Source organism: Mycetomoellerius zeteki, unplaced genomic scaffold (assembly GCF_001594055.1).
Source record: "Mycetomoellerius zeteki isolate Tzet28-1 unplaced genomic scaffold, Tzet1.0 scaffold25, whole genome shotgun sequence".
Lineage (NCBI taxonomy): Eukaryota > Metazoa > Arthropoda > Insecta > Hymenoptera > Formicidae > Mycetomoellerius > Mycetomoellerius zeteki.
Genome location: NW_017257227.1, coordinates 3406569 through 3431373, shown reverse-complemented (window position 1 = coordinate 3431373; position 24805 = coordinate 3406569). Strand labels below are relative to the sequence as shown.

Below are 24805 nucleotides of genomic sequence, written 5' to 3'. Positions count from 1 at the left end.
TCGCAGAAAAAATTGGAAATTTACATTCGCTGACGATAGTTTGATCAAGTATAAAATAATAGATAATAAATATTAATGAATGGCGATAAAAGTCGAAACCTATTATATTTGCTTTTACACAATCGAAGCACTATGTCAATGATAATTTAAATGCGGTAATGCAAAACGACGAAGAAATAGCAAAGTAGCGCTTGGAAATTTTTTTTTTTTCCAGTATAATTATGATAAATTTTTTACCCCCAAAGTCACTCTTTACTCGGTGACTACTAGAACAGCAACAGGTTGATTCTAAATCGATCTTGCTTATACCCTTGTCTGTACGAATAGGAATACATTGATTATTCAGAAACGTATTCAGTATTAATACGCAGTCTATAGTTTGATTGCAATAATCAATGTTTGGAAAGTGGTTTGCGGAACGTACTGCTTGACTTCGAATCCAATATGTGATCGAAAAATTTAAACTTTATCTTTTTGTAATTCAACCTTTGCAAGATTTTTGGTAGATTTGAACAATTTTATACATAAAAGTATGAGACTATACGTTCTAATATATATGATGTAGCGTTTTATTTAATTTAATGATATGAAATAGACGTAATCATTACGAAACTAATTTCCGACAAAACCATTTCCGTTTCTGGAGCCTCAATGTTATGTCCTATATTTCAACATAATTCTGCACACATGTCGTTCTCTGTCATTCGTCATCCTAATGAGTTTCTCGAACGAATTTTGCTATCTTAATTCCTACAGTCCTACTGATCTCTTTAGTTGAACGTTATACTCCCTCGCGAGTTTATGCAAGTCTACTTCGAGATCGTTGTTCATCAGTCTCAGATCTCTCTTTCGACGACCCAGCATCATTGGTATCATCATCGCCATTGTCGCCGGCAGCATACCTGTCATTTCATAAATGGTACGATAATTAATTCAAACAAACGTATTAATATCAATTGAAATTCTCAAATTGTCTATTACGCAAATTGAATTTAAATGTACTTTTATCATCATTCTCTGTTAAAGTAATTAACGAATTTACTCTATACGATTAAATAACATTAAATTCACTTTTGCGATACGACGTAATTAGAAATTTCAATAAAAACGTTAAAATTATGTATACACAAGGTTGGCAAACGTTACTTTTCAATTACTTTGTCGTTACTTTTTATAGTAAACAATTTGATGATGATGTTGCAATTTTTTATGACGGTAACGCTAACTAACTAAACGCTGAGGTTGTACTAAAGTTAGAAAAGTCACTTTGAAAAGTAACTTGTCACTATTATGCGTTACACCAAAAAACATTATAAGTATAACGAGTAACGCGTAACGTTACGCGTAACGTTACTCGTTACTAAAAAGTAACGCGTTACAAATTAGGAGTTATTTTTTTCAGTAACGAATGACTTTTTCAATCCATTACAAGTAACGATTGACTTTTCTAACTCTGATGTTAGCATTACCATCATAAAAAATTTACAATGTCATTATCAAATCGTTATTATAACAAGGTAACGATCAACAAAGTAACGCTTGCCAACCTTGTGTATACATATATTATTATTTACACATTAATAACTTTTTATTTTTTCATAAATTAAACATTCAGCTTAACATTTGATTTTATTAAATGCCGAAAGAATTTAAGATCAGAGCATCGCTTTTAAATTTGTATTAACTCAAAATGTGAATCTCTCAGATATAAGTAGTTGATATATATATTTTGAAATATACTTTAAATTAATTTGTTACAGTCATACCTGCTCCGACGGCTGCTAAAACGGCCGAACTTGACGGTTGCGCGCTCAGGGTTGTGTGCCTGATTGGTCTTTTGCTCAGAATGTTCGGTATGGTCGACATCTTCTCCATCTCGTACTCTTTGCGGCTCTGATCGAAGCTCTTGAACGTCTTTTCGACTTCTAGAAGGCCTCCGTGGGACGTCGTCGTATTCGTGCCGTTGATCGATGGCAACACCGTCAATCTGACCTAGGTAAACGATCTTTCATAAAGCGGCCGTCAATAATATTCTCTTTGATAAATATATTTGTCACTAATAACTACCTCCATGAAATTAAATCATCTGATGATTTGTATTGATATTATCACAATACATCGCGCGACATTTTGTTACAAGCAGAACACAAGTCATCATGATATCAAAATAACATACAAAATAGTGCTCTAAAATATTTAAAAAACTTTTCAATCATTAATGTTTCATTTACATTATTTTGACTTCGTGACTTGTCATTCTGCTGGAATAATTATTATTAAATAAAGTCAGTTTCGTTAAAGTGAAAAAAAATTACTATAAAAGAAAAGATACTTTAGCTTAATTAAAATTAACTCATGATCTCTCTTTGATCATTTAGCCTAACCTGGCGTTTCGATGTCATCACAGGTACATTTTCTTCTTGTTCTTCCTCGGTTCCACGACCTGTTATATTGAGCCTCTTGAATGGCTCTGCTGAGTTTATTGTGTCGAACTTGATTGATCTCTGCCTCGACTTTGAATATCCTCGGTTTGTCGACAAGAGGATCCACTGGCCGTCGCCACTCGCCGGATGATTCGGTGGATGATTGTTCACGTACTGATAATGCGAGAAATTCGGCCTTTCGGTGATTAAAGTCGGCCGAGGTCGGTCCTGGTCGTGTTTGGATGGGTAATCGTGCCAATTACTTCCATCTCCCGATTGGTCCGAATATCTATCGATAAATTGATATGAGGAGCTCTGCGGTTTGGACCAAGTACTGGGAAAGTTGGACGGTCTGTCGTCTGTGATGATATCGCTACTGGGACGATGAGGATCGTACTTGTTCCATGTCGGTCTCTCCGGCGGCCACTTCTGCGCCTGATTAGACGCGTCATCAGGATGGTAAGAGGGACGTGAAATCGGTTTCTGCCACGGTTTCTCGTTACTCTCTGGCCAGTTGGGTTTTGGCTTGTCGTACCTGAGATGCGATCGTTTGTTTTCTCATTTGCCTAAAGCCGATATTTCGTCGAGAAGTATAATATAAAGTAAATAATAGATATCCAATTAATAAGCAAGTAATGTGATTTTTAGCTTGAAGATTTTTTTATAACTATAAAAATTATAAATCTTAAGATCTTTACCAAAATGTTAAGAAATAAAAAAATTATTGATATTTTTTGTAATAAATTAACTTTATTACATAAAGAAAGGAATAAAGCTGAAATAAAAAGTGAATAAATTTTTACGAGACTTTCTTGATACATTTCTTAATATTAATGTAGAGAGTATCGTAAAAGATACACTTGCTAGACTTTGTAAACACACTTATAAGAAAGAAAGTTTTGTTTCGATGCTAACGATAAATATCTCTCATCATAACAACCACAAAACCCATTTTCAAATTGTACGTAAGATCGCGTAGTGAAAGGAAAATTAACGGTTGTGGTACTTACCACGGTTTGTTGTTTTCATAAGTGGGTCTGACGGTATAGTCGCTGGCCCATGGTTTCATGCTCGGTTTATCCCATGGTTTTATCTCTGGCCAAGGTCGTTGTGTGCTGGGATTAGCCTGCCACTTTGAAATTTTACTCTTAGACCACGGAATTGCTTCCAATGTCACCCAGCCATTTCTATCTTCATAAGTATTTGTACCGTAGTATTTGTTTCTCTTCAAGGTATCATTTAACGCTTCGCTTAACTAAACCAGCAAAAATAACAAAAAATAAACCGACATATACTTTACCTTCAATACCTTATTTCAAAAATAACAACTAAAAAAATTAATTTTCCAGAGAATGGGAAAATTATTTTTCAATTTAAAAAAGAAAATTACTAACTTTTAAATCCAATAACATCAGCAAAAATATATTCATGGTCAAATGTCATTTTCATTTTGCAACCATTAAAAAATCATCATTTTCAAATTGTGACAACTTTTACTCTTATGAAGTTATAAGATAACGTTTATTTAACTCATTCATGTGGTAATAATTCGAAAATTATGTTTTTTACTGTCATTTTTTAAGTAAGAAAGCGATATTCTTTACTATCTAACGATAATTGCATAATAAATAGTACTGCAAAATTTAAAATGTCTTAAAACTGATTAAAACATCTTTTTGCTTAATTTTTCCTTCACTCTTTTATTCGATTATTCAAAAAACAAAATGTCTTCTTTCTTATTATCTAAAACATATGTTTCTTACCGCATCATCCGTTGAAGTAGCATTTGAGATTTGATCAAATTTATCGTCTTGTTCGTGAATGGTCGTCGTCTCGGTAATCTCGCTATCGATTTCAAGCATAAGAGGTTCCGCGGGTGGTTTTACAATTCTGAAGGGATATTTGAAATTCCTCTCGGTGGTGCTCTTAACTTTATTCGCGTAATCCTCGAGAAACTTATTGAGCACGTCCGGATTGAAGGTCGAAGATTCGACGAAGGAATTTCTTCGATTGTACTGGTCGCTCGATATCTCTTTGGTCATTCTCTCATCGGTTTGGTGTCCATTTCCCGCGTTATCGTACAAAGGATTCGGTGTGATCGCTATCGGATCGTGAAGAATCCTTAAATTGTCAACCTTCGTTTTGAACATATCGGATGCATTCGTTCGCATTTTCACAAAGTATCTTGTGCTACCCAAAGAACCTCCTAACATCAAGATTGTCAGGAGCAAACATATCGCTCCTCTCGTCGTCATCTGAAACACGAAGAGCTTTATTTTATATATTTCTCAAAACGTTTTGTTAACAGAATTCTCATCTTTACCTGCTAAAAAACTTTTACCCCACAAAGACTCGGTCTACTTAATAGTACGAATTTTTCAAAGTATTTTTTGATTGGTCAATTAATAAAATTCTTTCTTCCGATTAGTCAATCAAAATCTTCGAAGCATTTGCAGCGTCAAGTGGACCGCACCCAAAGTAACGGTAACATCAATATTATAATTTTCTACTTAATAATAACTGTTACATATATAACATGTGTTATATTATTTATATTTATTGCTGAATAGGGAATTATAATATTAACGTAATGTTACTTTTATTTTGTGTTTATATATATATATATATATCGAGTAGATATCATTATAATTTTTTTCAAATTTCAGTTTTATTTCTCATGTGAAGAAGAAGAATAATAAATATCGTGTATATTAATAATTGTGAGAAACTTACATTATTTTGAAAAAAAGGTATTAAATATAACAATAAGGTAGTTATAAAAATTGCTAAATAATTGGTGAAACCATATTGTGTTAATGAGCTAGAGTTTTATATAGATAAACAGTTAGAGAATTACAATTAACCGAGATCACTGTCATCACCCGGCTCGTGAACGACCGCCTCGTGACTTCGCACATCTACTTGATTTTATGAAATTCTACTACGTGATTGTAACGCGACAGAGCGCTGAAAGAGGACGAACATTTCGCGTACACAACGCGTCGCACTAACCGTGTCGATATTAGTCGTCCGAGCCTCCTTCAATTACATGAACAACGAGGCCCGTGTGTCTCCCGCTCGTCGTTTCCGGAGATCCGTTAACGGGAATTGCGGGCAACGTGCGCCGGCGTATGACAGCAGAATGACAGTAGTAACAATAACAGGAACAACAACAATAAAAACAACAACAACAATAACGACAACAGAGCGACGTTACGAAATATACGGAAGTGGAGTACGGCGGCGACCTCGACTCCTCAAGGTCCGAGATGGCTCTGTTGCCGAGACGTTGCCCTCGTTTGCTTTTAATCCAGATCCCCACTTCGTCGGTGCTTGGTCCATTTTGCATCTTCCTCCGTTCCCCGTGGCCGTTGTGTTATTCCGTTCTTACCTCCTTGGCTTGGTCAACCTGGAGAACGGGCGCCACATTGTCTCTCCTTCTCGCCCGCGATTTCCGCGCGTGTCTCTTTCTCTCTTTCCACTTCGCGGTTTCTTCCTCTCGCTCCAGCCGTCATCCTATGCCACGGTTCCCCACGGAGTCTTTCTCCTTCCCTTTGGATAACGATCCTTCTTGAAATACAATGGAACAACAATGGGAGGCGAGGTCAGTCATGCTGGCCACGATCGATGATCGATGGGATCGAGCCCATCACTGGCCTCCGACAAGTGAAGGATGTCTGTATTTTTGCACGCGCGAGACACTGTTGTACGTTGTGCGGTACCACGGGATATAGCGGTTTCTAAGGCATTCGCTTTTCTAACAGCCTCTTGGGTGATTGGAACACAAGGCATTTCATATTCTTATACGAAGATGTATCGATTTATTTCAAAATGCCTCGCTTTCGCGTGAATTTCTGTAGAAATAACAAGCGCTAGATGACTAGAATAAAATGATGGAGATGGAAAGTTCTCTCAAATGAGGCTGAAACATCTTTCTAATTCTGTTTACAGTTTACATTGCAAATATCATGATATTATACGTAGATCCTAATTGATCTATAATCTTATCGCAAAATGTTATATTAAAATTATCACGCAATGTATATATATATATATATATATATATAACGAAAAGAATTATTTTGCTGAAGTATCAAAAAATTTAGCTATTATAGATACAGGTTTAAAAATAATTTTGTTGAACCATCAAAATAATTACGTAGGAATCTTAAGTATGATAAGTAATGCTGTAAAAAAGTTTTGACATTTTTGCAACTAGTTTAAGCGTCCTACATAAATACTTTCATGGCCCAACGAAATTATTTTCAGATCTGTATTTAACTAAACTTTTACATGCTTCAATAAAATGTTCTTTTCGTATATATTGCATTAACCAAATTACAAATTTATTTATTTGTCAGCTATAAATAAAATTCTTAAACATTCCCATACTTTCGTCATGATTACTAACATTTCCATTCATTAACGAATCTTTGATCAGTCCGCTTGAACGTTAAAACAATCATTTCGACAAGTTGTTTACAATACGCTCTCTCACTTATCAGCATCTCTAATCAGACACACTTACAACATTGGAAAAATTCAGACAGTAATTCGCGCGTCTAATGCATCCAGACGAAAAGCAATGAAACGATCGTACGCAACCTGTCTTTGATCTCGCGGTGATTTTAATTGCCATTCTTAAGAGATTTTAATTACCATTCTCTATGAGATTGTTCATGCCGCTTAGCGATATGCTCCGCAAAGCGAGCGATTGCTTTGTGGACGAAGATATTACCGTGATTGACCGAGAAAACTGAAGTGGCGCGGAGACGATCTCCGATCGTTTCTCCCGTCGTTATTTGTACTCGTATTGTCCTCCTCCCTCGCTTCTCAATGCGGCAAGTGTTGTATTCGCCGACGGAAGACAACGATAATGAGAAACGGACTTAGGCCGCTCATGTCACGCGCTAATTGCGGCACTCGTGACAATCAGGGTGACGATACGACGTCGCCGTCGCGTTGTTGCTCGCTTCTGTACGCGCGGCTCCGATCGGCGACAGTGTCATTTTCACGCGAGTTTTATCTTTTGTCAAATCACTACTTTCACCGTTTAAACGCAGCAGAACTCATGTTCTGACGTGGGTCGACAGTGGATTGCTCTCTCTTCTAGTCGCGGCCTCCTCTAGGCGCGGCATGAGAAATTTCGGCTAACCTCAGAGAGATCGCGCATGGGAATCTTTCAAGAATCCTCAATTCTTTGGAGACTTCTTATTTCTTTACTGATTCCTATGATAAAAGTGTAACACAAGTGAACAGTTTGCAGAAGAATTTTGAATTTATTCAAAGGAACTTGCAATTCTTTCTTTAGCTTCACTATCTGTTTTCTATTTATTACAGAAACACATTAAAATAAAATACAGTCAACGTTATCTAATAGATTTAAATAATTTATAACGCGGTATTTATTAAAATATTTAAATCACTTTTTAATTACTAAATATTTAAATATTTAGATTACTTTTATTATAAATGTGTAAAGTTTATATTAATTAAAAATTTTAGCGTTCTCTCTCTCTCTCTCTTTTTCATTCTGCAATGGAATATACAGGTTCATTGAAACTTATAATTAGTGTTATTATAATTAAATAATTCTAACGCAATCTCTTTTGACAAGCATTACATATTTTGCTATATTATGAAAAAAATTATTTATCTAAGATATATAATATTTATTTATACATTTGTGATTTCAATCATACATACCGTGATGGTACAGGAAATGATGTTTCTGGCTGAATGGCCGCACAATTAAGGACATGTCGACGTAAAGGACAAAGAAGGCCGTCGTTGATTTTCATGCTCGGCAAATCGCTGATTTGGCCTTCTTCGATGTACAGTGGACGGAATCGGATCGGCGAACACAAATCGTGGAATCGCCCGTTTACCGATTTTTGCGCTTTCGCGGCCCAGAAACCTCCGTCATTCCTTTTTTTTCTTCCTTTGTCCGTGCCTTCCTCTCTCACGTCGCCGATAGTGATTCCTGCTCGTCGCGCGAGTGAAACGCATCTTAACAGTTTCCGTTTTACGAGCAGCTTCCGATTCTTCCGCCAGATTTTCACCGATCTAGGATTTTTTGTCTGTCGCCGACCCAGAAACGGACGATTTCTTTTCTCGTCTGTTCGAACAGCTAGGTATGCTCTTTCATCGATTTCCGTTGTATTTGCGCGTTTATCACATTACGTATCAATACGTGTCATCCCAAACAAAATCAATAGACATGGCCACGTTGCGTCATCGTATATGTTACAATCTACATTGTGTAGGTACAATTTATAATATATTCTTCACCTTCTGACATTTATTATCAACAAGTCAAGAATTTGCAAATTTTGGGAAGTCTTTACGTAAACTTAAAGTGTTAAGTGCAAGTTGCAACATCTTTTTTGAAATGTTCGAAATCAACATATGAGTTTATCCATGGTATGCAATTAGGTGGTTGATAACAACGAATCGATCTTTACTACATTGCAGAATTAGGATAATTACGTAAAATAAATTCTTTCTTTTTATTTTACGAACAAGAACGAAATGGCACGTTTTCGGGATTGTACAGGCATGACGGATCTTTTTACTTCCAATTCCGGTTACTGTGGGGTCAGCTGGCCTACTCCAAATCGGAATTGGATCGATTTGGACGTTAAACCGCGAAAACGGATATGATGCGATATTAAAGAAAAGGTAAAATGGTCCGTGACCATTGTGCATAGCAAACTACTTTCATTGCCGGTCATATCAGAGGGAGAGTCGTAATGACGAAAACGATATAAGAGCAAATGGAAGGGAAAAGAGCATCGCAAGATCTATCTTAGTCAGAAATCTACGCAATAACAGAAAGTTTCAAAGAAAGTATTTGTATGGATGGTATTAGTATCAGATCATTTTTGTCAGATGATTGGTGTGAGATATATTTCATAAATATTTTAAATAAAATTATATACATAATCATACATAAAAATGTCTATTAAGAAAAATCATAAAGACAATAAAAAGTAACGTATTATTGAAATGATCCTCTCTTCGTTAATTCTATTAATTTCATTTCCGTTATTTTCGTTTAATAAATTCTCTTCTTTGTTCAACTTTTAGCTATTATTCGCTTCTATCTTTAATAAATTGTCGATAATTTAATGGAGGCATCAGTATAAATTTCTTTTCGTATAAACGTGAAGCTAACTGTACAAGATATAAAGCTGTTTGAAGGAAATGTAAACCAACTTGTGTAAAAAGTATATTCCTTTTTTAACATGAAAACTTTAAGGCCGGTATTTACAGTTCGTTCTTATTTCAAGACCGTTTTAATTATTATTTTAAGATGCTAATACGACGTTAATGTGTGATTGATTTATGATATCTTAAGATTGTACTTAAGATAGTCTTAAAATATTCTATAAGAATTCTAAGAACCGACTATGAATACGAGCTTAAAATCATCCCGGAGCATATAGAACATATCAGAATGACCTCGCCATGAAACAGGGTCAGACTCTCACCGCTCGGCGATAAAACTTGGCTTAGAAAGTCTTTTCACCCCTTCCGCTCATTATATTCATGTTCCGCGAGCACTGCTAGAGCAAGTAACGTCTCGTATCTTACTTATGCAATTTAGCAGTCCGGTATGTTTCGCTTGTTTCCATTTTACTGTGTGCCACTGAATTTCTCTCCAGAGTTTTCTTTCACGAAGTCGTATGAAATAAACGTAGAAAAACGATAATATCCAATTTCTTCAATATACTTCAGGCTTATTTACAAATTATTGTTTTGCTACAACATTAGCTACATCATTTTTACAAAACTGCAATTATAAGATTAAAAAAAGAAATGAACTCGAAGATCAAAAGAAAGGCAAAGGAAAGATAATAAATTAATTACTTTCTCTTTAATTAATTGTCGTTAATTTTTGAATTTTATGTGAAATGACTTTCAAACACATGATCTTGTCATGCATTTACGCCATAATGCATCATGATATTACGGTTGTGGCTGCTTGAACTAAACGTCGCAGTGTCTCATTTTGTCAACAACAATTGGAGTACGAACACGATGGTGGCAGTAATTAAGAAATTGTTCTCACGTTCACGCTTTTTAGAATACGCCCGTTGTTACTTTTGCCTTTTAACAAGTTAAAGTCACGGTACGTCGTAGCAAATGCTTCAGTACATAGACATCTCGCAATGGAAATAACTGTTCACTGCGCCCGCTCGTCATCGCAGACGCACAAACATCATTCGCACTGATTGCTGACTTCATCAAACGAGAAACATGTGGTTGCGCAAGATCTCCATGTGTTGCTTCCTCCTTCCTCGTCTTTTGATCGTCGGCCTTACACTTGCGAAGACCCTCGAAGCGTCTGAAGAGACTCGCGAAACGAAAGTCATCTTCGAAGAGACTTCCTCGATATCGGATCAATACTCCGTTCATGAAATAACGACATCCGCTACGTTATTAAGACTGATCACCGACAGCGACCAAGAATTAATCACACCGGCCGTCGTCGAAACCCTTTCTCGAAACGATTCCAACTCGAAATTCTTCAAGCCTAGCCGGCATTTGGGTGAAATCGAGCAACCGATCATCCGGATAAATCCCTTTAACAACGTTCAACACGTGAGATTCGAAAACAACGTTAATCTGGATGGACAGCGCGAACGTATTCAGAATATCCTTCAGGATGCGTATCAGGGTGTCTCCAGTTTGCTAGACGAGGCGACGCGATCGAGCAGAATTAAGTTCGAGGATGACGGCGTCGTACAAACGTCGAACATCCGTCATTCTTTCCATGATCAGGCTGTTACGGAGAGTTCGAGCTCGCAATATGAGCAAGGCGCTGTCAGCCACATGTTTGCCGATCAGACATTCTTCCAAAACGTTAAGAAGCCAGAGATGCAAGACCTGTTCGGGAAAACGACAACTGATTATCGATCGACCGGTATTTACGATGTTTTAAAATCGCCGTACGTCATCAATTATTATGTCGATCAGAATCAGAATGCTTATCAGCCGGCGTCGCAGGAGAACGTGATCGAAGTGATCAAGAGCCCGGAGAGTAACGGTGTCGTGGTACTTCAACAACACGAGTCAACTTACACGAGAAAGCGGAAATTTCCATATCCGTTTTATCAACCGGATGACAAATACCATGATGTGCAATATATAGAGGACCCACATTCGAGTATAGCTTATGCGCGAGAGAAAAGGTAAGTTTGTAACTGTGACATTCATGTTCCTTTTAAAAAAAATTGTAGTAATGTGCCAATGAGATAATATTAAAGGTAGTTATTTACATATTTATCTGATCTCTGTTTATGATCAATTTTTTTTTGCTCGTCGATGTAGTTTAACATTCGTGTTAATTGTGTTATTTAACGCGATCAATCGTATAAATATTACTTTGAGTTTAATTAAGATATTATCATTTCTTACATTGTATATTTCAATATTTGTTTTACTATGCATATATATGTGTCAAGAAAGAAAGAGAGAGAGAGAGGAATGGAAAAAGAATACAAGAAATGTTATTTAATTTTCATTAAATTCTCGCGAGACAATAAATAAAAAACTTTCTTTAATTCTTAAATGTGTATTACGATCATTGCTCTGCACATTTAGTAATATTTATGTATTATTTTGTAATATATATTGTTATTAATAAATATTTTATATTATTATTTCTGACTACATCTTAATTGTCTCATCTAATTCATATAATTATCTCAAATTGTATGTACAATTTCTAATGCGTTACACATTGGAATTACTTAACGAAATGATTCATCTTTTTAATATTTATTCAAGAACATTATTCTTTTTCTAAATATATGAAACCGGAATAAATTGTTTACAGACCGTTCCCTTGGAAGAAGATCATTCATCTAATTGGTACTTTTCTGCCGTTGGGTCTGCTATTGGCGTCGTTAAAGCCCAACGTCATCCAGATCAGCAACACGACAACGTAAGTCGCTTTCTCTATTTTTCCACCTCTAATTCAAATATCCGCTTATATATTTAATTAAAGAAGAATTCTATTAGCCAGCCGAACATCGTTCTCTCAAAGTTACGACTCGCCAATCTGCCGGTCGAACACAAGCAGGCACGCATACACGATGATGACCAATCTATCATTTGCGAGGATCGATCAGTCTGCGAATTGATTTTAACCGGCGGTGAGCCACAATCCAACATTCTACAGAACATCCTGTGGAACGTAGCTACCAGGTAATCGATTTCTTCAGGCACATTTTCTCATATAGTTCTGTCGTATTATACTGACCGCGATATGATCTGCAATAATTTAAAAAAGATAAGAACGCATACTGTTTTTGCATTGACAGAACTCCGGACGACGTCGCAAAAAGAAATGGCCTTCGTGAAGTGTTCAGCGCCGTCAGGAAAAAAGATTGTGCGGCGATCAGCTGTTAATGACTAGGAAGCCTGAGGATCGGCATGCACGCGATCTCTCCTTCGTTGATTTATGACGATAATGTTCTCACATTATGCAAATTTCACGCCTTTACGCGTGAAACAGCGAGAGTATAAAAATTGATGAAGCGCATTGTATTACACTAACTATATATAATATATATATATCAACATTAATTACTATAACCATCGTATAGATAATATTGATATTATATTAGCTACATTATTCATTTCAAATTAAGAAATAATATAAAAAAAAAATCTTTACTTTTTATTAATTTCACGATGGCATCTAGCTTTAATTATATGTACCTATATCAAACATTTTGTAGTTTAATGACAATTCTTAATAAAAATCACGATACCGTCAATAAATAGAAATGATTTTTCTAGTCATTTATATCTCGAAACGATTAACAAATCTTACTTTTGTATAAATGAACGTTACGCTCGAGACGCGAAAGTTTTCATAAAAGTAACAAATGAAGAAAAACGAAACTGGACTTAAAGAACGAAGTGTCGAGGCAAGTCGGAGGTATGTTATTCGGAAATTCGTTCCGCCCGTGCATCTCTGTGCCGACCTCGTCCTCGCAAGTGAAAGTAGTCGCAGAGTATAAAAGTAGGTCGGCGTTATTCTATGGCAGTGCGATCCGCGAATTTACGGATGCAACAGACTTTCGGACGACGAATAGGGGCTGACCAATTATTCCGCACGCAAGTTATACATTATCGTTGACAATAATTACAAACGAGCAGCCACGCCGCGATTTTTAATTAACAAGCTGCCGCTGAGATTAAATGGATTAAAACGGATAATTTGATGGCTTAACGTAACAATGCGTGCTTGACATTTATTGACGCTCAATATTTATGTTTCACGATTGTATATTTTACGTCACTTGTGTTACACCGAATATATTTGTAGTGTTAATTTTAAGGACAAATTCTATGGAATTTATTGAAGATTTTTCCTAAACAAAAATACGAGATATTTATGATTATCAAATAATTAATTACGTGAAAAGGAAGAAATGATTTAAAACAAATCGATTAAGTAGCAACAGTTTCTTGGTGAAATAAACTTTGGAAGAGAGAATAAAACAATACCCTTCACTCAATTTTAAGCAAACTATAATTTAACAGAACGTTAATTTAAGACTTAGATATAAAGATGTATAATGCTAATAACTAGAAAGTCGCAATAAGTGACGATCTCTCTCCCGACATTTTCACTAAGGAAAGAAATGACACCGAATTGGTTAAAGAATCTGAGAAAATAATACCTTAGAAATAGAACACTGGAATTATTACTTCAGTCTATATTTAACTATTAAAAGAATCCATTTTGTTGCTTTTGTGGTGTAAACATAATATAAGATTCAGTTTATTGGACAACGTAACATAAAATTATATTGCAACTTTTATATATAATCGCGTGATATTATATAACATGTAGAACGTATTACAGTTTCTTAAACGGTATCCACATGACAGTACATATTTGGAATATCTTTTTTTGCCACGCACTCGGAACTGTCAAGTGTATAATCACCGTTATTATTCGTTTATTCCTGTCACTTAGGCTCTGTTATTTAATTAATGATGTTCGTACTACTTTATTACAGGTGACGCAGTATCTGTAGCGGCATCAAAAACGTCAATTCGAAGTAAATGATGAAATATTATTTTATGTCAATATATCATTTCACGGCGAAAGTTCAAGATGTTAAAGATATTAATAAGAGAGTAATTAGTAATTAAGAGGGACACAAGTGCAATTAAGACGAATGCCAAATAGGACCGGATTTCGAATCGTTGGCGAACTGATGCTTCTCCATTTTCACTTCAGGAATGCAGGAAAGCTTCAAATCGCCTACTCGTCCGTTTGGTCTCAAATCGATTAATGATTTCTCTAAATGAATCCTTGCCATAAGAACACTCGAGAATCTTAACTCATGATAAAGAGAAAAAAATTACTTCAGCATTGTCCTAAAGGTCTGTTTCTTTAGCATCCATAATACATACAGAAAAATTCCATTGCTAAGAAAACTCATTACTGAGTTTACTTTTTTCCCCCTAAGTAATAGTTATCTTTAACAAAGAATGTCTTCTTGATATAATAATCTTAAAATATACCTATTATAAATTTTAAAAAACATTATTATGTACTCCAAACAAGAATTTATTTCCTTTTGAAGATAATGTTATAAAATTGATCGAAGCAACTTTATATTATAATTAAGCAAGTTCAGAATATTTTGAATAAGTTTGATGAACTTATAACAGATTTTTGGATATATGAATTTTTGAAATATTTGAAATAAGTAATTATTACTTGCGTATATGGCGTGTATTTTTCTGTGTGCACAAATTTATTTGACTAATTAAGCGAAACGGTGGTGCGAATCACATCTTCCAGATTTGGAGAAACAAGAAACAGCTTGTGAAACCACTTACTTAATGCAAAGTCCGCTGTTAAAATATATTCTTTATGGCATTCTCTTCTTTTCTCTTTTCTTTTCTCTTTGTGTAAAGATAAAATAAATTTTTAAATTTTTACCATGCTAAGACATTTATACACAAGAGAAGAGATACCTAAATTTCGTTTTTGCCGACTTGTATCACTGTCGCGAGTTCAACGGCTTATTTAAAACCATGTACATGCTAGTCTCTAAGTATTAATCCTTGATAATATTCATTCTTCTTTGGACCATTTATCACATTGTCCTTAGAAATTTTTTCCCACGGAAGAGACTCCAAGAATAGATTGTCTTTATGATAGTGATATTCGTGTGAAACTTAAAAACATTTTTTTGCGTCGTTTGGTTTTAGACAAAACTCAAATATTTCAAGGACGATCAGAAGACACAGGAAATCGATGATTCGTTTCCATTCTGAAATAAAATATGAAACGAACTGTATACTCGCCGACTTCGGTATCGAAAGTGAGTCACTTCTTGCGTCGATTCTCTACTTCTGAGAGCGATGCAAGTCGCGTCGTTTCAAGCATAGTTGAGCAATGAGATCGCTCATAAAACGGAAGAACGCGCGTTTCCGCTGCCTTCGCGACAAATGCTTCCGAGATTCCGTCTCTTCGACATCTTTTTACGTTCCAGAAAATTGTGCCAAAGGGGGGCGTTGTGTCCTCACGCATCCAAGTGAAACATGTAAGTGACAACGTGACGCAACTTCGTGTTCCGGAAAATAAACACGAATAAATAAGCGCGCGAGTTAGTTTTTCCTATATTTGCGTAAAAAAGAAACCCTCCTTTTAACGGCATCGTTGTGTAAAAAAAAACTTTCACCGTTTCTTCTCACGAATAGTTCTCTAATTCTCATCATGAAGTTCGCTGAGAAGATTATAAAAGTTCGCCGATCGATATCTACCCGGTAAGAAAACGCAAAATAATTATTTTCTCGACGAATCGCATCAATGTTTAAATGTCTTTGACCGTCTAATAAAACCCATATTTAAACACGATTTATAAAACACGATCCGTTTTCACTCGGACGTTAGCACGACAATTTCATGCTATTTCTACCTGCGATCTCAGATAACATGAGCAAAGACACATCTCTCTCCATGGAGAGATTGTGCACGAACAATTAAATCGTACAGTCGGCGAGAGAATAATTGTCGGGACGATCTCGGCCACATTACGCGAAAATGGTCTGTCATACTTAACACATATTGTACATAAATGTGTTTCCCCACAGAGTACCAGAAGATCAATATAAATAATAAGATTATTTTTATTAAATTCTAATTCTATCTCCAGGAAAAATTAATCAAGACAAATGGAAAGGGCTAATTAAACTAGAATCCACACTATAAATTATATGAAAAATTGGGTCCCGGTGAAATAAATTAGTTTTCACATATAATTTAATGATATATAAATTGACGAACAAAAAATGTGGTAGATACAAGGCTCAAGAATGAATAATTTTGGAGCTATGGTGTATCAATTAAGGTGCAAAGTTTGTGCTTACAGAGCACCTTTGATATACCTAAAAAAACCTATTATTAAATTTATGACATGTTTGGTTCATCACATTATTAGCTACATCATAAGCGAAAACTAAACTCATTTCATCGAGACCCAATTTATCACATAATTAGTAGACCCCGCATTAATTATAGGTTTATAAAATTATCCTGGAGAAATAAATTAGTTTTCATTTATAATATAGCTCATACGGAGAACAAAAGATGTCATAAACACAAGGCCTCAATAATGGATAATTTTTTAGCTGTGATGTATCAAAAGTGCAAATCTTGTGCTCATAGAATACCTTTGATACACCATAATTCAAAAATTAGTTCTCCATCACATTAGTCATGTGACAACTCATTTTACTGGGACCCAATTTTCTATATAATTAGTGAGGTGTATTTTGAAAATTTCACTGTCGCTGCCTTTTAAAAATTTCCTTCAATATTTAACGTTAAATAAATAAAAAATCAAGTTAAAATTTGAAAGAAACAAAATTATATTCACATACTTGCACAGCGCAAATTTAATTCATTGGAATCTCTTAATTTTCAGCATTAAATAACGTAATCAGTCTCAGTTTCGCTTTTAATAAGAGAGAAACTTTGCATAAAGTATGGAATATTATTATCTGGTATCATTATATAAATTTTCTGGAGCATTCTGTGCATGTTCAGCTTTCACGGTTTTACACTTGAACTTGTCTGTTCTACGACATTGCCAGATAGAAGATAAATATCACACATGATGGCATGCCATCGTGACATGCAAGCCGTCATCGTTTATCACAAACGGCTTTCGTCTTCCTTGTTGCGTTAAATGCACAGCTAAACACACGAAGGCTCGATGTGAGGCTCTTTTTAATATCAGTAAGTTTCACCACGACGGAAGTGATGCGGCTCGTACTGTGAAAGCGCATATCGCGGATAATGTATGCGAATGGCGAACTTATTTCCACGGATGATTATGCATTAAGGATTGTTACCGACAATTCTCGATTCGCGCTATTAAATTCTTTTCACAAATTATTAGAACAATACAGTTTTTATACAGATAAAATATTATAGTATAAAAAAAAAACCAAAATTATATAATAAGTGAAATAGATCTCAAGTGATTAAATCTAACAAATTAAGTAATACCGATATGAGCCAACACAGGAACTTGAACATCCTGTTGGCTCATATCGGCATTACTTAATTTATTAGATTACAGTATAAATCATTGTAAAAAATTATGTAGATATTTTAAAACATATAAAAATTTACGAATAGAACAATATATATATAACAATAATACTGTAATTGACAAATCTTTTATTAAAACAAAATAATAATATTAATGGTTTCAAATATTTTAATATTTTATGTCTAAAAAATTATTATTAAATCAGAAATATGACATTTAAGAAAAAAATTAAATTTATTCATTAACAGTAAGTAGGGATGTCGCGGAGTGGAGAATTGAAACTTATACCATTAACAGTAAGTGTAAAATTGATAATTATATTTTATGATTAACACATAATTTATAATTATCAAAAGTTCAGTAATGTATAATATTTATTTATTTAATAATAATTGTAATTGATCATTTTATATTGATTATATTATAATTGTGCTGAAAAATTTTTGTCGCAATATATGTAAGTGTATTGTATACGTAGGACGTCTGCGATAGCGATGCGTAGGCTCATCTTCTAGGTATGTCAAGGAAAACGAGTATGCCGAACGATATTGGAAAACGTCATGGAGGCCTTTGTGCATCGTATAATTCGCGTGGGATACATACGATGTACAAACGTGATCGCAATGCCGAATGATGTCGCTGATTGCGAGCGTAATGTGATATCTCGAGGACGCGGGAGCTCTTTGAAAGTCGAGACCAAGGTGGAAATTAAGGAAACATTCATACGATCAGTGTGATCTGATCGGCGATCTGATCGCAAAGAAATGAATGCCGAAAAGATGTTTCGCGACTTCTTCAGAATACTTGTATCTTTTCAAAATTCAAGATTCTTAAGAAGACTCTCACGTTTTTTTTTATTGCTAAGGTCGTATATTTGTAAATCCATTTACATATTTTTTTGTTCACGATGCTGAATGTTCCGAGGACAATGCATCGGTACATCAAAAACGAGAAATACAATTTACAGAAACTATATACAAGTTTTTAGATAATCAAGCATTTTAGACTGAGGTTTGCCATTAATAATGAGTTATAAATTTACCAAATAATTTATTAACTTTATTACGTTAAATTTCATAAATAACTTTTTATAAACATGTACAAACAGACAATTATATTTAACATGAACACACTAACTTAACTTTCTATTGTTAAATTGTTATCTATTACTGTAGAGCTATCTCGATAATAGTTTTACAAAGATACAAATGAGTATTTATGGAGTGTAAAATTGAACCCGAAAAAAGTTAATTAGCGCGATGCCGACAATTGATGTTTAAGATGTAACGAAAGTGGCACGTCTAATTTACAAGTCAATGAACGAAGACGAATTTTAACGTACCGAAATCATTTTGTTTTTCGAAAAGAAATTAACGGCAGACGTATTTCGTATTTTAAAAAATGCTTATATGTTAGATTTCCATAAGAGACACACCAAAAGCCGGATGTTGACCCTTCGAAGCTGAAAAGAGAAATTCGTTACATGATCTCTACATGAATCACGACCGAGACTTCTCTCTTTGCTCACATTAAAGATGAACTTTCCACCTGTCGAGTGACGATAAAACAATAACATTGAAACAAACATATAAATCACGTCATTTATTCTCTCTAAATCTGAATCAGTGGATAGTCACTAATTACCCAGTGGTATACTTGGCACTGATAATCAGTGAAGTTCAACTAAAAAAGAAAGAATATTTGAGCATTATTTGACTAAAATACTGATATTTGCACGTTAATTTCAATCTTCCAATACCATATTTATTGAATTTAACAACTAAAACAAGATTAGTTAGATCACATAATAAAGATTAGCTAGGTTAGGAATCTCACATTTAATTCACTGATTATCAGTGGCATACTTGGCACTGAGATCAGTGATTATTCACTGATACAGATTTAGAGAGTTGTTTGACAAGAATTATTTACTGGTAAATGTGCGTATTAAATTTTTTTCTGACTTTCGTCTTTGATGAACATATCTATTTCCACACTTGTTTATTTAAATATATTTTAGAGACTATATGTTAAAGAAACGACATTGATGCATACTAAAGCAAATCGTGTCCGTGATTATATTATAATTTCTAGAGTAAAAAAAGGTAAAAAATTACATAACGACTATGGGACGATAGAGATGGATTTAATGCACGAGCAATTTGATCAACTGCGATAAATACGAACTGCGATAATATGCTGTATTAGTCACGTGCTCCATTCAAGAGAACTGCAATTTCTCTCTTTCTCCTCTCGCGTTTATGCGTTACTATGGGCCACACTTACCTACTGATCCATATTACTCAAATGGCAGTATTCAAACCATCGTAAGAAAATTTAGAATTCGGATCTTTTGAAAAATCTATTAATTTACGATTTTAAAATTCCTATTAATATTAAATCCAGAAATTTATATATTTGCATTCTAAAATCTTAAAGTAAAGTAAAATTTATTTTATCAATAAATTCGTTCATGAAACAAATAGTTCATCACTTTTTCCGTTCTTAATTTTTTGTTTCTTTCATTCTTTATTTTTGTATTTTTTAAATTATATTTCTATCTACGTTGTTTCTTCTATTTTTAGTCTTTTTCTTATTCTTTATTTGTTCATTTCTTGCATTTATTATTTTATTCATAATAACATATCAAAATATGCAAGTAATTAAATATTCAAATTATTGAGTATTATAACAAAATAATATAATTGTGAAAATATTATAATAACATAGCACAATTGTAAATAAAAATAGTATAAATAGTATAACAAAATTTTTTGATCGATTGTATCATCAAAAATGTAATACACTTAAAATATTGTACTAATTAATTGAAAACAAAATATTTTTTTATATTATTAAACGTAAAATAATTAAATATATGCCAATAGTTGACAAAATATTTTTTTCTTCTTTCTTGCTATTATTTGTCCACTACACTTTTTTAAAGAATCTTTAAAAAAGTGAAAATAAATTCTTTAAAATATTTGTATATTTATATTTTTCACTTCAAAGTTACTTCGCACAATACCTGTTTCAAATATATTCCGTCATATTTACAATAACGTAACATTTATTCAATAAATGTAAATTATTTTAAAATTTAATTTTGATCTTCGTTCTATCACACGTTGACATAATTCGTTTGTAATTATCAAAACTATATGTTACATAATTTATTAGAAAAAAGTAACGTTTGAAAAAAATAACAGAAATAGCATATAGTGACAATAGAAAAATAATTAATACTATTAATCTACCTTGATTATATTCGCACTATTCCGAAGATGCTTCAAGCGTTGCGGAATAGCAGGAACTGATTATCGATTTAAAGCAAAAGAAATCAAAGAGATTTCATTGGAGGGGGAACACGTGGTACTTGTGATCTGTGGCCAGAATAGGACGTTACACAGGTGTGCATCGTCGTCGTCGTCATCATTTAACCGATCGACTTTCACTAGCGGGTCTCTGAACTCTCTGGCGGCCTCTCACGAAGAACGCCTCTTCCGGTTCGTCCCGATCCGGCCCCCCTCCCCCCCGTTCGTGAACTTGAAAATTAAACCGGCTGCCGTCGACGAAGTTTCGCGCGTCTCCGGAATCCCGTTGATAAAGATCTGTACCCGATAATTAAAACTCGCTTGAACGAGAAAGAGAGATGCGCCATGGCGAAACAATGGTACGTGTATGAAAACGCAATAACTACTGCGACTTTTCTGATGAGTCATTTTAAACGCGACGGAAAAGAACAATTATGTCTGACATGATTTATTTAATTTGTAAGGCAAAAAAGAATAATGCAATATTTTAGAAATTTTTGCAATAATGTATTTAATAATCTGTAATATCGAAGAAAATTTTTAAGCTTATGCGATAATGGTATAAATATTTATTTTTAATTTAACAAAAATTACTAAATGCATTAGATGAAACAGAGCAGTCGCTTGAAATTGCTCGTAAAACGAAACATTTAAGCTCGTAAATCGATTATAATATCGAGATATATAATATTTGAGGTGAGACTCATTGTGGATTAATTTAGAGGAACGAATCTCTTCACAGAAGCCAATCTAAGCCGCTCGAAAACGCGATTGTGCTTTTATTCGCATATTTTTGAGAATTAAATTAAAATTATAATATTATTTATTAGAGATGTTTAATTTTATTATTGTTTATTATTTAAGAAAGCAAAATAAATTTATAAGAATCTGCAAATTCAAAATTAAAGGATCTATAAATCTGGGATTGTGTCCTGTAATTCAAGAATATTGCTCCATGAGACCTTCTCGTGTTTTGAAAACTGTACAAGTCCGAAATGAAAGCGGTGCAAAATTGAGAAATGAAGAGCGAAATATAAGTACTGAGAAAGTATTAAGAGGAAACCGGAGATAAAGATGTAATGACGTGGTTCAATCATCGTCCTGAATGTGCAAATTCTTCTTGGCAATGGTCTGGTAATTGGAACAAACGGAAGTAACGCATTATTGCTGCAGATTAATTTCGTCATGGCATAAATAAAAGTTATATCAATTTGCAGAGGAATGCGTGAAGGTTTATTTTTGTTTCCTGATTAATGACACGGATTTCTATATGTTTATTTTCTTCTCTTTCTTTTTCTTTCCATCCTCCTCAATTAATAAAATATTTTCGACAACTCACATAAATATAGTGTTCTTCTAAAAGTTGTTTACACGATATAATAAATTTTTTTTTGTTAAAAGATATCTTTGACATTTAATCTGAGATTCAGATTTGCATAGAAACTGCAAATTGAATACTGATCCTCTTTCTCACATTTGTAAAACACAAAAAGTAAAAGACGGACGTCTCGAACGGTTAAAAGAACTCTGTGAAAATAAGACTGGTTTTTGTTAAATATACAGGTGTACTTTTCTTTTCCATTTAACACTTGCCACTTAAATCGTGTACAAAGACATTTCCAGTTGCGTGTGCCTCCTTTATTTTTGTAAGTAAATTGGAAAAATAAAAAAAGGATTATTTCTCTTTCGGAAAGATTAACTCCGATTATTTGTACATAACGGACTAATTAATATATTAATGACGACTTAATATTATCAATAATTTTAATCGTCTCGGATGTCTCTCTTAAATCTTATGGATTTCGGATGATAGGAGAAGGATCAGCCTCCCCTCTCCACCCCGGAAGGGTTAAGCACGGACGTCTTATGCCAGTACGGAAGAAGACGAAGGCGGGCGCGAGAAGTAGGTCGGAGAGAAGTTTCGCTCATACGTTGATCGGGCGCACGAGGAGCTGCTGGCCGAGCGGCTCCGTCAGTCTTGTGAAGATATTCCGGGAGTCAACAGGTGCGATAGGAGCCAGGGAGCCTCCGGACAGAGCCCCTTCTCTCTCTTTCTTCGTCGCTTTCGTCTCTCGTCTGAAGGACCGGAGCAGAAATTTCGCGGTTTGTGCGACGTTTTCTAAAATCGCGACGACAATCGGTGACAGTCGCATATCATGCGGTCCTGAAGAAAGTTCTTCGTTTTCCCCCCGCGGACCTCGTGCATCTTTCTCCGCGCCGTCTAGTACTTTTTATCACAGAAACCGCTGGGAAATCTAGAAAACATGACGACGATGAGGAGATACCAGGTAAATATTTTTCATCTCCTTTTTTCTCTCTCTTTTCTTTTTCTTCTTGTTCTCTTTTTTTCAATTTTTATCGTTTAGTCCCTGTTCCACCAATATAAGATTAATTTTAATTTCGGTTTTACTTACTTATCTTTTTCTAAGATTCTTAGAATTCTTAAAATTAGTAAATTAAACAGATTAAAGTAAATTTTACATTAGTGGAACAGGATCCTAATCGTTAAGTATATCTATGTTAAGTATAGGTACATGTCGCGTGTTTAAGATGAAGTGATTTCCGAAGAAAGTTTTGTGAATCCTTGTCGCGCATTTCGAATAGTTAAAGAAATGTGAAAATCACACAAAGTAAAAAATTTTTTTTTAATTTTACTTTTTAGTAGAAAGAGTCTGTTATCACGGAATATTTCACAGAAAAATCAAAAGGTTCTCGGTTGCGAAATGTTACAAATTAGGTAATTAATTGATGTCTGTATTATAAAATCGCTTGTCTAGCTAAAATAAGTATTTCTTTATTGCTTTGATAACCATGTGTACCTTTACCTCTTAAACAGTATCTACAGAACATTAATGATTTCACCTGCTAAAACTTTTATGAATGAAACTTGTTATGAAAAACTTTTACTAATAAGAATGAAGCCTCATGATTAATTAATCCGCAAAAATGGAGGATAGGCTTCCGTTGATTACATAAATATATATGCGACTCATGATCGGCACAATAACAAACCGTGAACGATACCGCACGATTGATCGCGGGTTAATCTTGATCATCTCACTCGTGCTTAATCGATTGGCACGCGTGAAACCCGATCTTTATAATCGACAATCGGCGGTAGAGCGTGGGTGGTTTCCAGATGAATGCACGCGACGGCCATCGAGAAAAAACTAGATCTAGACTTAATTGTCATGCAATTAATGTCGACCCGCAGATTTTCTGGAGCGGAAACCACGAGTGACATGCATTGGTGTGCCACACACACCATATCGTTGCGCTGCGTATTTTGACCTCGCTTTAATATACGCGAAGTTTTAATTGATTGGGATTTATTGTGTTCTGCACAACGAAATTTGGTCAAATGGAAAAAATATATACAATTATTTTTATTCGAAATAATTTAATTATTATTTACTTAACTAATTTTTTTACTTAATTAATTTATTTAATTTAATTATTATTTATA

General features: G+C 34.3%; 3 protein-coding genes across 5 annotated transcripts in view; 2 read left to right on the top strand and 1 right to left on the bottom strand.

The window, feature by feature from the left end:
• Positions 1-570: 570 nt before the first annotated feature.
• On the bottom strand, positions 571-5944 carry LOC108723720 (uncharacterized). 2 transcript variants are annotated; one of them, XM_018449649.1, is made up of 6 exons: positions 5436-5944; positions 4187-4678; positions 3434-3678; positions 2385-2958; positions 1767-1992; positions 571-902 (listed from the first exon to the last, which is right to left on the bottom strand). In XM_018449649.1, the coding sequence occupies exons 2-6, from the start codon at positions 4676-4678 to the stop codon at positions 751-753; spliced, it is 1689 nt and encodes a 562-aa protein (XP_018305151.1). In that variant the 5' UTR covers positions 5436-5944; the 3' UTR covers positions 571-750. The 2 variants fall into 2 exon arrangements, with proteins under 2 accessions (XP_018305151.1, XP_018305152.1); XM_018449650.1 differs by having other exon boundaries at positions 1767-1987; positions 5436-5711.
• A 4661-nt stretch (positions 5945-10605) lies between these two features.
• On the top strand, positions 10606-12968 carry LOC108723761 (uncharacterized). Of its 2 annotated transcripts, none has more exons than XR_001936663.1 (4): positions 10606-11620; positions 12268-12375; positions 12457-12638; positions 12755-12830. XR_001936663.1 is itself a non-coding variant. In XM_018449712.1 (4 exons), the coding sequence occupies exons 1-4, from the start codon at positions 10686-10688 to the stop codon at positions 12840-12842; spliced, it is 1317 nt and encodes a 438-aa protein (XP_018305214.1). In that variant the 5' UTR covers positions 10606-10685; the 3' UTR covers positions 12843-12968. The 2 variants fall into 2 exon arrangements, 1 of the variants encoding a protein (XP_018305214.1); XM_018449712.1 differs by having other exon boundaries at positions 12453-12638; positions 12755-12968.
• A 10291-nt stretch (positions 12969-23259) lies between these two features.
• Positions 23260-24805, top strand: part of LOC108723849 (uncharacterized) — an 11340-nt gene continuing 9794 nt past the window's right edge. The window contains exon 1 of the mRNA XM_018449865.1: positions 23260-23627. Coding sequence (XP_018305367.1) covers positions 23604-23627 — 24 coding nt within the window. The 5' untranslated portion in view covers positions 23260-23603. The remainder of the gene's footprint in view (positions 23628-24805) is intronic.